At 44.5% G+C, this 12,675-nt stretch overlaps 1 protein-coding gene across 4 annotated transcripts in view; it reads left to right on the top strand.

The window, feature by feature from the left end:
- RASGEF1B (RasGEF domain family member 1B) overlaps positions 1-5,502 on the top strand; it is a 42,500-nt gene extending 36,998 nt beyond the window's left edge. For 2 of the 4 annotated variants that reach the window (XM_063136194.1, XM_063136193.1), the window contains one exon: positions 1,290-1,874. In XM_063136194.1, the coding sequence (XP_062992264.1) occupies positions 1,290-1,468 (179 nt within the window). In that variant the 3' untranslated portion in view covers positions 1,469-1,874. Of the gene's footprint in view, positions 1-1,289; positions 1,875-4,964 lie in introns of those variants that run through there. The other 2 variants (XM_063136195.1, XM_063136196.1) reach the window with 2 other exon arrangements.
- The last annotated feature ends 7,173 nt before the right edge of the window (positions 5,503-12,675 follow it).

Genomic DNA, 12,675 nt, shown 5'->3' with positions numbered 1-12,675 from the left:
GTGTACTTACATTATTTAGCTATATAAGAACAAATTAAACCAACTCACCTTTAAAAACCATACAAGTTTTAAAATTGTGTGGATTCCTTCTTTTCTAATGCTGTTACATCTGGTGGTGAAGTTTCAAATAATGATGGTTGGCTTGGCTACCTTGAGGGTCATATCTGAGATGTAAAAGTGGGATATAAATAGTTTAATAACGTTAATCTCAAAATCCATAGGCAGCATTTCTAATCAAGCAGCAGTCACAGCAGGGCAATCAAAGCAGAGGATCAGGATGTTGGGGCTGTTCACATGCTAACTCACACTCAGTGATTGAGTGTGGATTGTTGTTAAACCATGGGTTGTTTGTTGAACCATGGATGAGCATGTTGTCTGAACCCAGGACATTTTCCACAGGGTGGCTTGTTAACCACCCTGAAAAACCCGACAACAAACCATGGTTTCTTAAGGTGGTTTGTTCAAGAAAAATAAGCCACAGTGCAGGTTTAACAAACCACCCTGTGGAAAATGTCCTGGGTTCAGTCAACATGCTAAGCCACGGTTCAAAAAAAAACCCCACACATGTTCAGCAACAACCTACACTCAACTAGTGAGTGTGGGTTAGTGTGTTGTGTGAACCCAGTCATTCAGTAGAGATTCTCACTAGAGGAAGAGGAAGCAGAGAAGGAGGTAATTTCTGCTAATTCCCACACACACACATGTCTCCCAACAGCCCCCAGCAAGACCTCCCACACTGTTCTGGAGGGTGCCCCAACCTTCCAGAGCAGATTGTCTAAGGGAAGGAGGAATCACCCAAATTTGCCCCCTACCCCCGTCTCACTTCCACTGGCGTTCCAGGGCTAATATTAATGACATTGCACAAGTGTAAATGAATGCCTGCACAATGTAACTAATTCAACGAGGAAAAGCGGCAATTTCCCACTAAATGTCAACAGCAAATCACCAATTTCTCCCGTTGCACTAATTATATTGTGCAACAGTTGGTTTACACTGTCACAACATCATTAGCACTGGAACGCCATTAGATATTATCCATTGGGGACATCATGTGAGCAGAGTTCTGATCAAAGGAACTGTGGATCCAGCCCATTGTGCCTCCTCAGAATATCCAGCAAGGAGGCTTTATTTTAACCATGTAAGAGGGTTCTTCACAATCCAGGCCTGATTAATGTACACTTGGAAGTGTGGCAGACGTCCACCACCATCACAAGGAAGGCGATGCAATCCTCTCGGGAGAGGACTGGAAGGTGCCTGCTATGGTAACGTTTCGTTTCCTCTCATTGCAGCACTTTATCTGGCTTCTTATGAGAGCGAAGGACCCGAAAACCACATTGAAAAGGACAGATGGAAGACGCTCAGGTCAGTGTCAAAGGGCATGGCCATCAATAAATCAGCAGACTGCAAACTCGCTCTCGCATCAGAGACCTTCAGCACCAAGTGTTTTGCTGCATGCCTCAACAGATGAACACAGTGTGAACTTTAAAAGGAGCCATCGCTTTAATTTCTGGGCTTTCCATAAGAATTACTGCAAGCTGTTTCATCTTCCTTTTTGTTTATTTTTCTTCTCTTTTTCTTCTCCTCAATCTGTTCGGAACTTTCATCTCTCTTTTTAAAATTCAGGCACGTATTTTTAACACCCCAGCCTGATCTCTGTTTATTCCGTGCCCTTTCTTGTTTAAGGGTATTGTCCAGTTAATCAGGTAGGATTCTAAATCCTGCTACTAAAACCTGAGTTGATTTATTGCATGGATCCATTGATCAAAATCCTTTTTTGGCAGCTGGGGAACTGAGGCACACAGAGCTGACGCAGTATGCCAGAGGCAATAAACAACACTCAGGCAGTTGGGGGAATTAAAGCTTTTAGCCAGCACTTTGGAAAGATCTCAGAATTTATGCCGCCAGGAAGCCATAGGTCTTGTACTGACTATGTTGGTTGGTTGCTACACGTTGTCTTGGACAGGTTCTTCTGTTCATGAAAGAGCCGCCTTGCAGGAAAAAGGTTTGCCTACTCACAGAGTTGCTGGGTCAAAAAGAAGGGTTAGGCCTCATCTAGAGTATTGCGTCCAATTCTGGGCTCCACAATTCAAGAAGGACGCAGACAAGCTGGAGCGTGTTCAGAGGAGGGCAACCAGGATGATCAGGGGTCTGGAAACAAAGCCCTATGAAGAGAGACTGAAAGAACTGGGCATGTTTAGCCTGGAGAAGAGAAGATTGAGGGGAGACATGCTAGCACTCTTCAAATACTTAAAAGGTTGTCACACAGAGGAGGGCCAGGATTTCTTCTCGATCCTCCCAGAGTGCAGGACACGGAATAACGGGCTCAAGTTAAAGGAAGCCAGATTCCAGCTGGACATCAGGAAAAACTTCCTGACAGTTAGAGCAGTACGACAATGGAATCAGTTGCCTGGTGAGGTTGTGGGCCCTCCCACACTAGAGGCCTTCAAGAGGCAGCTGGACAACCATCTGTCAGGGATGCTTTAGGGTGGATTCCTGCATTGAGCAGGGGGTTGGACTTGATGGCCTTGTAGGCCCCTTCCAACTCTGCTCTTCTATGATTCTATGAAGGGCCGCTTGCCAAACAACCCCCTGCCATACATTATTTCAAAGGCAGAAGACGAGATCCACTCCCCCTGCAGCTCAAGCCTACCCTGGCCACTTAAGGTTATCTGCCAACCAGGGCCAGCCCTGCCATTAGGGAGAGTGAGGCATGTGCTTCAGGGAGCGGATTTATTTATTTATTTATTGCATTTTTATACTGCCCAATAGCTGAAACTCCCTGGGCGGTTCACATGGAGGTGTCATGAAAGGGCTGGAAATGATTAGTTATTTAATTTGTCATTCTTGTATTTTTACTGTCAGACATGGGGGGGGGGGAATTGGAGTTCCTGACCCATGTGCCAAAATAAATTGGCTGGTTTTGGGTACTTGTGTGTGGGAGGGGGGCGTTGCTGCTCTCCATCAGGTAGCAAAATGCCAGTTCTGCTACCAGTGGGGTAATGCATTACAATATCCCTGCTAATCAAAAAGTACTGGGTCCGTGGACCTTGAAAGCCCTGGCTCCATCACACCACTGGTGCAGAAACCATTTCCAGGCCCACTTTTTGAAATCCTTTTACTGGAGATGTGGGGGGTTGAAGCTTGGAGAACTTTTGCTCATGGCAGGCAAGTGCTGTGCCCCTGAGTGATGGGCCTTCCCTTCTTTTTCTTTTTTCTTTTAAAAAAAACTTGTTTCATTCAATTATCATTCATAGTACAATGGACTTATCGTCAACAAACACAGTAACCGGCAGCCATTGAAACAAAAGATTTAAAAAGAAAGTGTTCCCATTCTTATTTGAGTTACATGAACTGTAGAAAGTTCTTACAACACCCCTTGTTTAATTAGATTCCTCCAGAATGATGTTTGAGGGTATCGGAGGCTTATAGGCCACCATCTTTTTGTTGACAAACACAATGAAGGGAAACCAGGAGGGAATCTACACGTCGTACTGAAGGCGCACGCAAGCTCCTTCAGTGCGACCCGAAACCGCGTGTCTAGAACCTGCCTGGAAGAGGCGCAGGAAGCGGCGAAGGAGGCGGCTGGGGAATCCGGCCGCGTCCTTGCCGCTGCCGCCCACCACCTCCCCGCCGGCCTCCTGCTGCCGGCGAAAGAGCCTCTGCTGACCCTGGCTACTTACGGTGAGGAGGGAAGAAGCCGAGATGGGTGCCGGCAGCAGGAGGCCGGTGGGGAGGTGGTGGGCAGCGGCGGCGGTGGCAAGGACGCTGCCGGATACCCCAGCCGCCTCCTTCTCCGCCTCTTCCTGCGCCTCTTCCAGGCAGGATCTACACAAGCGGTTTCAGGTCGCACTGAAGGAGCTTGCGTGCGCCTTCAGTACGACGTGTAGATTCCCTCCAGGTTTCCACAAAGTGGTTCTGTTTGGCCGCCCGTCTCAGAACTCTGCTATGGTGAGTTTGTCTCCCTGAAAGTGCAGTTTTCCAAATGTCGGTGAACCAGCCCTGCGTCGTGCAGCCGGCACCTGTTTTCCAACATCATGTTACTTCTAGACGTTCTCCTAGCAACAAAAACAGGACTGCCTCGTAGTATGGCAAACTGCCTCTTCAGTTATCAATTAGCGATAGTCGTGCTAAGAGGAGTTCTGCCACAATGATGCAACCAACAATATCTGAAATCGCTCCAGACCAGAAGTGTTGAACCTGGAGACAGTCCCACCCTTCTTGACAACAGCAACAAGGCTGGACATAATGGTGGGCTTCTCATGCCTTGTGTCTCCCCTCCTGCATGACTTTCCTGCCTGCTGTGGGGCAAAACCTAGAGGGTTTTCCCCACCACCACCTGCTACAGCCCTAGTTCAGCCCTACCACTAACTGGGGAGAAGGCTGAAGGCAGGACTGGGGTAGAAACTCAGTGGGGAAAGGCATGTCTGCCTGCGCCTGCCACTTCCTCTGCACTTTTAGAATAGACGTGCAAAATTTGGGGGTTGCTACCACCCTGCTGTGCTCCTGAGATCCATCGGCCCTCCGTCTTACATATACATGCAAGCCCATTTCAGAGCAGCCTTCCCCAACCTGGTGGTTTCCAGATGTTTTGGACGGCAATTCCCAGCCACCATGGCCAATGCTCAGGAATACTGGGTATTGTAGTCCAAAACAATGGCACCAGATTGGGGAAGGCTGTTTCAGAGATAGTCTGTAGACCAGGGGTGCAGCGCCTCTTCCAGCCTGAGGGCCAAATTACATTTTGGAGAAGTTCTGGGCGGCCACATTCCAGTGGTGGGCGGGGTCAAAACATGAAAAAATCTGAGCAACTTTTAGCTTAATAAAGCTCTTACTGCCAATAATTAAATCCTTGGGAGTCGCATTTCAAGCTTTTTAGAATAGGGAATAAACTGACCATCATCTGAAACTGTTTCTTAGTGACCTAATGGTTGTTTCTTTCCCCTCCCCTTTCATTTTCTCTTTAGGTCAACGCTTCTGGGAAGGGTTTAATATGTGACTGCAACCCACCTGCTGCTGCTGTGTTAACATGGATTCTTATCATCGAAAGCCTTTATTGAGGCCATTTATTTATTTTCCCTCCTTCCCCCCCCCCTTTAAATCAAGTGACATTTTAAGTTATGAGAACTACGCAGCTGCTTAAGACATGTCAAAACTTTATACTAAGGAATGGCGGCAAGTTAACTCTACTCAAGACAAAACACACCGACTTCTGAAACCTGATGGATCATCAGATTAAATTGCAAGTTTGTTATGTGTGATTGATCAAAGGCAGTAATGAGGAAACCTTTCTGAAGATCTGAGTCTTCTTTGCGTTGTTTCAAAACACCTGGACGGGATTTCCTCCACCATCACCTCCACTTTTACTTTAGACCTGCCGTTCCTTTGATGTGTTGCAACTTGCTGCTACTTGTGCACTTGAGCGCCGGATTCTAAAGCAAACTTCCACTTCAACCATCAGAATTCCAACTTTGACTGTTTCACATGTCAGGCGAGGAAAGGAGATTTTGCTGAATGGATCTAGGAACTTTTGTTTTTCTCCTTGAGGGGAAAAGAAATCGCAATGGAGTAAAATGGGCTGCTAAGGTTTTCATCTATTTATCATGGAAATGGGGTTAATTGTTTTTCTTCTTCAATTTTTTGTTTTGTTTTTGAGTTAGCTGCTGGTTGGCAAACTCTTATCGCGTATTATCTGAAAATAAAAAAGTAATGAAATTCAGTGCTTTGATAGGAAAAGCAGACACTAGAAGGATATGTAGCATATGTAGCTAGACTGTAGGAAAGTCTCCTCACAACCCCAATTTACAATTATGTCGTCTTTGTTTTTGTATAAGGGCACATCTACACTACAAACTGGTATGAAACCAGTTCAAGTTCCTGGTTTTCTCCAAAGAATCTTGGGAATTTTTTTTGAGGATATTCCAGAGAGAGACATCTAACTTGTTCATGAGACATTTGTTGCCAACATTCCTTTCTTGGGGAGCCATAATAGTTAAACAGGCTTGAAACCAGGTTAAATTTGTAATGTAGACATTCCCAAAATATTTGTATTTCTCTGTTGTTGTTTTCCTCCTGTCTCTGCGTTATTGGTTGAACAAATTGACTTCTTTTTCTACTTAAGAAACTACAGTTCAGACTGTAGGTAGATATAATATAATTTTTGCTTTTGTTGAGTTGGTTTTTCTTTAACATAAAAAAATACCACTCGTGTTTGGAGTTAAGGACTGTAGTATTAAATGGTCCAGTAAAGCTAATTGAAATTGTGAAAAAGGAAGGTTCCTCTTAAGCTAAACTACAGCTGTGAATTTCAAACAGCTGGCCACTTTCTGTATTTTGCTTCAAAGGTTTATGAGCATTGTTTTGACTGTGAAACACGTCACTTTGTTATACATCCAACGAAGTCTCTAGTAGCTCTGAATGCTTTGCCACTGTAACTTGGAAATTCTGACAAATTGAGCATTGGGCAGCTGTTGACAAATCATATTCTAAGCAAAGGGACTTGTATGTAATCATGCCACTGCTCAAAACTTGAAAATAAATAAAAACGTGTACTTTGGTTGCGCCACAGACCTGTAGATTTGAAAAGGAGTTCATGGTTTGTCTCTCTTTTAAAAATGTTGCTAACAGCGCAATCTTATACGTGTCTATTCAGAAGTAAATCCTGTTGTGCTCAATGGAACTTACATAATAATAATAATAATAATAATAATAATAATAATAATAATAATATAATAATAATTTTATTTCTTGCCCGCCTCTCCATTCTGATCGAGGCGGGGAACAATAAACGATAAAATACATAAAACTGAATTAAAACATAATATACATTGTTAAAAACATCTTAAAATTCCACTGGATAGGCCTTCAGGAAGAGATCAGTCTTTATAGCTTTCTTGAATGCTAGTAGACTGTTAAGTTGACGAGTCTCCTCCGGCAGGCCATTCCACAGTCTGGGAGCAGCAGAAGAGAAGGTCCTCTGGGTAACAGTTGTTAATCTAGTTTTTGCTAGCTGAAGTAGATTTTTCCCAGAGGACCTGAGTGTGCGGGGCGGATTGTACGGGAGAAGGCGATCCCGCAGGTAGCTTGGACCCAAACCATGTAGGGCTTTAAAGGTAATAACCAACACTTTATACTTCGCTCGGAAACTAATTGGCAGCCTGTGAAGAGATTTCAAAACTGGTGTGATATGGGCACGCCTAGGTGTACCGGTGATCAGCCTGGCTGCCATATTTTGAATTAGTTGAAGTTTCTGGACTAGGCACAAAGGTAGCCCTATGTATAGCGCATTGCAGAAGTCAAGCCTTGAAGTTACCAGCGCACGCACTACCGTCTTTAGGTCTTCTAACTCTAGGAAGGGGCGCAGCTGGCGTAACGCGACTGCCTGTTTTAAAAGGAGCAGGGCCTCAGTCCCTTGAGAAATGTACAGGAGTGAACTGCTTAGATGGGGAGTTAATTTTTCCTGTGTTGATAGTATTTGCATATGCACCTTGGTGAAGCGGGTGAGGGAAAACACAGATGACCCGGAGGGCCATTCTCAGTTTCTGGGCTGGTGCAGTCCCAGCGGGAGATAAGCATCTAAACGGACCAAAGCATGTTTTAACTAAACTACCCCCACTCTCCTGTCCACAGTGGATAGACGCTTTGCCAAAGAGATATGGCTCTTCATCTATCTGTCTAAGTGGGGGTGGAATTCTTGGGGTTGTATAATTTAATCAAAGAATTGGTCACATTAATCTATTAAAAGCATTTGTAAGCAACTAAAAGGAATGTTACTTATATTAAAAATAATTGTTTTTAAAACTTGCAGATAGTGACCACCAACTTAGAATAGGTATTCTCTTTTCTCTCCCTTTTCTCTCTTCTGTCTCATCCCCACCTCTCTCTCATACACACACCCACACACTTATACCTCTTCAAAGGTACAATCTGCTGTGACATATAAATGCAACAACTTTTTTTAAAAAAAATCCTTTTCCTATTAATTGCTTTAGCCTATGCAAAAATAGTTTCCCTAGATTAGGGGGTAGGCAATACAGTGCCTTTCAGATATTTTAGACCACAGTTCCCACTATACCTGACCATGGGCTAAGCTGGCTGAGGCTGATGGGAATTGTAATCCAAAACTTTGGAAGGCTGCCTAGTCCAGCTTTAGAAAGTGATGCCCAATAACAGACACCTACCAAATTCAGAGGGTAGCAAATGAATGTGTATATTCCTCCATTCCCTCAAGGACCTTGAAATGATGTCCACAGTTCCCCTTCCACCCATTTTTATCCTCACAACATCCCTACACTGAGAGGTAGTGATTGTCCCAAAGTCGCCCAATGAACTTCTTGGGATTTGAACCTGTGTCGTCCTAGTCCAACACGAACCACTCTACAACAGTGGCGCTCAAACACTGACTGCACAGAGCTTCGTGATTATACGTTTAGTGTTAATTCTGGGTTTATTATTTCTTTAATTGTTTGATTTCTATTGTGCCCCACTTCAATCCAGAGGGAGAGGTGGGTAACAAATAAATTTATTATTATTATTATTAACCCAGAAGGATTCCCAAGGCAGTTTATATAAAAACAGAATTAAATTAGGATTGCTCTTACCTTCTCTGATGCAATAGTTCCGTTAATTATCTGTAGAAATAATTTCTCTTTATGTTCCACTGCTGTAGTTTTGGCTCCTGGGCTGGCTGGGGCAAACGTGTGTCATTTATGGTGGTGCTTCAATAAATCCTGGGCCGGTGGAGGGGTGTGAGACAAAGAAGGAATAGTACTGAGACTTGCAAGCCGCCAATTTTGTGTTTGAGAGATGGCGAGTAGGATATCGCTTGAACGGAGCGTGTGCATACCAAAGCCAGCAGCGTTCCTGCATGACATAACCCTTCTTACCTTCACAACCATGGTACCAGGTGCAACAAAATTTTACACTGTGGACTCTCTTGAAAAAAGAAGCCAATATTATGGCCCCAGGCAAGCCAGAGGCCCTTTATTTTGGATGCAAATGAGCTTGGTTTCTGATTGCGACGTCTGAAGCCTACTCGTTCACGGTCCTTTTTTTCCTTCTCATTCTATGCAGATGGGGGTAATCCAGCATTTATAGGAGGACAGACAGGAGTAGGGTGGGATGAATCCGTTAATTTAGGTTTTTCTCACCTTTTCATTTTTTTCCAGCATTAACTTTAGTTCACTTGAAACTTTGGAGAAATTCTCCAGTCTTAAACGTGGCTTGTTGGGAAATTTGTGAATTTTTAAAGATGACTTTGCATGGAAATCATAAGCATTTTTGTGCACGTTTCTCCTAATACTCACATTTTTGCAAGCATTTTTTTCCAAATATAATGCATTTTGGAATGTTATTTTCCCTAATACATGCACTTTCGTACACATTTCTTTGATTGGAGAACTCCATTGCAAAATTCTGAGAAGTGTGAATTTCAATAGATAACTGACTTTGGTTTGCATAGTAGTGCAAAAATCCAAAGTGAGGTAAATTCGCATTAAAATGTAAACTGAACTAATTCCCCTCCCACCGTACCTTCGTCTCATTGCTAGACACACGATGTGGTTGCATGTTTTGGGCAGAATCCAAGAAGCAGGAATTTCTTTGTTGGTTTTGCTGCTGAATTTCTTATCGATGAAAGAGGCAAGCCTTTTAAACAAGTGGTGGCGTGTTTCTTCAGTATAAAGAGTCTGAAAAGACTCCGCTATGGATTGGAAACTTGCCTTTGGCATGAATTCACTAAGGCCACAGCTAGACATAAGGTTTATCCTGGGATCATCCAGGGTTTGCCCCTGCCTGAGCACTGGATCCCCTGTGTGTCACCTACTGTAGATGAACAGGTTTGACCCCTGGATGATCCAGGGAAAAACCTTAGGTCTAGCTATGGCCTTAGTATGCTTAGGCAATCCATTCTCTCAGCCCCAGTCTCTCCACTTGCAATATGGGGGACAATACTGATGTGCTTTTTAGGTTGGTGGTTGTAAGAATTACAATTGGATAATGCAGATGAAGTGTTTTCAGCACTTGAAAACACTGTGCAAACGCTAAGTATTATTGCATCAGGTGTCTAGATCCCAGCCTCAAATGTAGACATCCAAACAAAAAGGACCCATTTAAGGAATACAGGTTCAAACACAAGTGCAGGTAGGTAATTGTAGACTCTTTAGATGGTAAAGTATATTACTTCAAAACGTGATAAGCCAGACCTGCTTCATTTAGGGATAGCTCCCCCTCCTACACATTCTGCAGCATGGAGTCCTGGGTAGCCTACCCTGATGGCACCACTATGTTCACAGTAGCTCATGGGATTTCCAGGATGACAGCTCCACAGTGGAGGCTAGTGGCTCTGAGGTCAGTGGGGCGGTGAATCTGCTCCAGGTTTCTCACCTTGGATAGCTCCTTTAGAGTTCTGGCTGGTTCTAACTGAAACACCACTGATATCAGTCATCACCCTTCACTGCATCTCGCTCTACTATCTGACCTGTTGCAGTTTCCAAGATGACTCAAGAGAACGCTGGACCAAGTTCAAAACTGAAGGGCCTTCTCTCAACAAGGTAGGGTCTCGAATAAAACCCCTAGGACCAGCGTATGGTCAGAAGGGCTGGGGTACAACTACCTTTCCAAAGTCAGAATACAAAACCCCTTGAGGGAATTCTGTATGCTTGGGCTATTGGAGCCTTTTCACTTGTGGGCCACTGGAGGCACCACAACTGACAAGGGTCCCCACTCACCCTCCCCTCCAAAAGCTGAAGAACCCAAGAAGAGCTGCTGCAGTTGATTTGAGTAGAGTCACATGAGTGAAAGCAGTCCTGAAGGTACTACCTGCATGCCAAGTTATTTGGATTTTTAAAGATTAAATTCAACACTTTGAATTGTGCCCAGAAATAGACCAGGAAGCAGCATATTTGTTTCGAGACTGGTAGGATGTGCAGAATTAAACACTTGGCACAATACAGCAGCAATTTCTCCTGGTGCAAACTGGGATATTGTATCCTTTAGAACAATCAGGTTCACATCCCCATGAACACACTAAAACATTTCTAGTTAGTGCATTCTTTGGCCGTTCATTATTGCTTGGTGTTTTCTGTTTGCACCTTGAGGCTGTCTGTGCACACATGCACGTGTGCTCACAAAGGCCATGGCTAGCTATTATGTAAATTACATTCTGAAAGCAGACAAGGAAAAGGACACCATTGCTCTTGACCATTGAAATTTGGAGGAGAGCTTTGTTTTGATGCTATTAATTCGGTTTTATTGCTCTGTTGTTCTTTGGCTGATTCAGCAGATGTCACAAGACAAACAATTTACAAGGCTTCTCAGGGTCCTTCTACTAACACTCAGGTTGATACGGTCTGCTGGAATCCTACGGAAAGGCTGGCACTTCACTGGGATGCTACTGCCACCAAGTGCTTCTGAACAGAAGGAGTGAAATTCCTGCATTAAAAGAAACGAAAGAAGTCCCCAAGGTTTAAGAGTATAGCCCAGTCTTCACTGACCAGATACCCTCTAGATGTGTTGGACTATGTTCTCTAGTCCCCTCCTGACTGGGAATTATGGGATTTCTAGTCCAACACTTCTGGAGTGAACCAGGTTGATTTAACTGTCATGTCTTCAACCAAAAAATCCTGCAAACTATAGTCTGGTAAGAGTGCTAGGAATTCCTGTTAGAAACTGTGGTGTGGCTATGAATTCCCAGTAGGGGTGTGCTTTTTGGTGCTGTATCCGGATTTGATTTGGCCCGATGGCCAGCGCCTGCCATCCAAGGACTTACCCAAAGCCTCGGCATGCGCTGGCAAAGAGGGGAAGGGGGGGTAAAGCTTCTATGTGTTAGCAGGTGTGAGGGGAGGGGGTTGAGCGGGATTTCCTTGAGGCCTCTGCTTGCACCGGTGAGCCGCTCTTCCTGCAGGGTCGGACCTGTTCAAAATTGGGCCAAGGTGGGTCGAAGCTGATCCAGAAGCTCTGAATCAGCCTCTGAAGCAGTTTGCCGGGCCCATGCACAGCCCTACCTTCTACTATTCCAGCAATAATCCCTACTGACTGAATGAAATGACTTTTAAGGTCATGAGAACAAAGGAAAGGAAAGGAAAGGAACCTCTCGTGCAAGCACTGAGTCATTACTGACTCTTGGAGGGATGCCAGCTTTTGTTTACGTTTTCTTGGCAGGCCTTATAGCGGGGTGGTTTGCTGTTGCCTTCCCCGACCATTATTACCTTTCCCCCAGCTAATTGGGTACTCATTTTACCGACCTCGGGAGGATGGAAGGCTGAGTCGACCCGAGCCGACTGCCTGAAACCAGCTTCTGCTGGGATTGAACTCAGGCCGTGGGGAGAGTTTCAGCTGCAGAAAATCATTGTCATTATCTCTACCCAGAAGTAACAGAAGAAGCACAGTACAACGATTCCAGCTGTCAACTGAGAAGTGTGAAGGACTGGATTTCTCCGACTAAGCATGGGCAAGTTCTGAGAGCGTTTAAAATCCATCCCTTCCTATGTAATAATAAAAACCTGTTGCAAAAGGAGCCACTGAGAGAGCCTGTCTGCAAAGGTGGGCTCACTCACTCACTCATTCTCTCTCGCACATGCTCACACCCACACAGAATGCTAAAAGCACTCCTTTGGAGCTACATTCTCCTGTTCCAGCAGCAACCTCCATGGCTAGTAAATTTAAGTAATTATGAGTACA

This window comes from Elgaria multicarinata, chromosome 10, assembly GCF_023053635.1.
Source record: "Elgaria multicarinata webbii isolate HBS135686 ecotype San Diego chromosome 10, rElgMul1.1.pri, whole genome shotgun sequence".
Classification (NCBI taxonomy): Eukaryota; Metazoa; Chordata; class Lepidosauria; order Squamata; family Anguidae; genus Elgaria; species Elgaria multicarinata.
The sequence above is the reverse complement of the archived record's forward strand: the minus strand, read 5'-3'. Positions and strand labels throughout refer to the sequence as shown.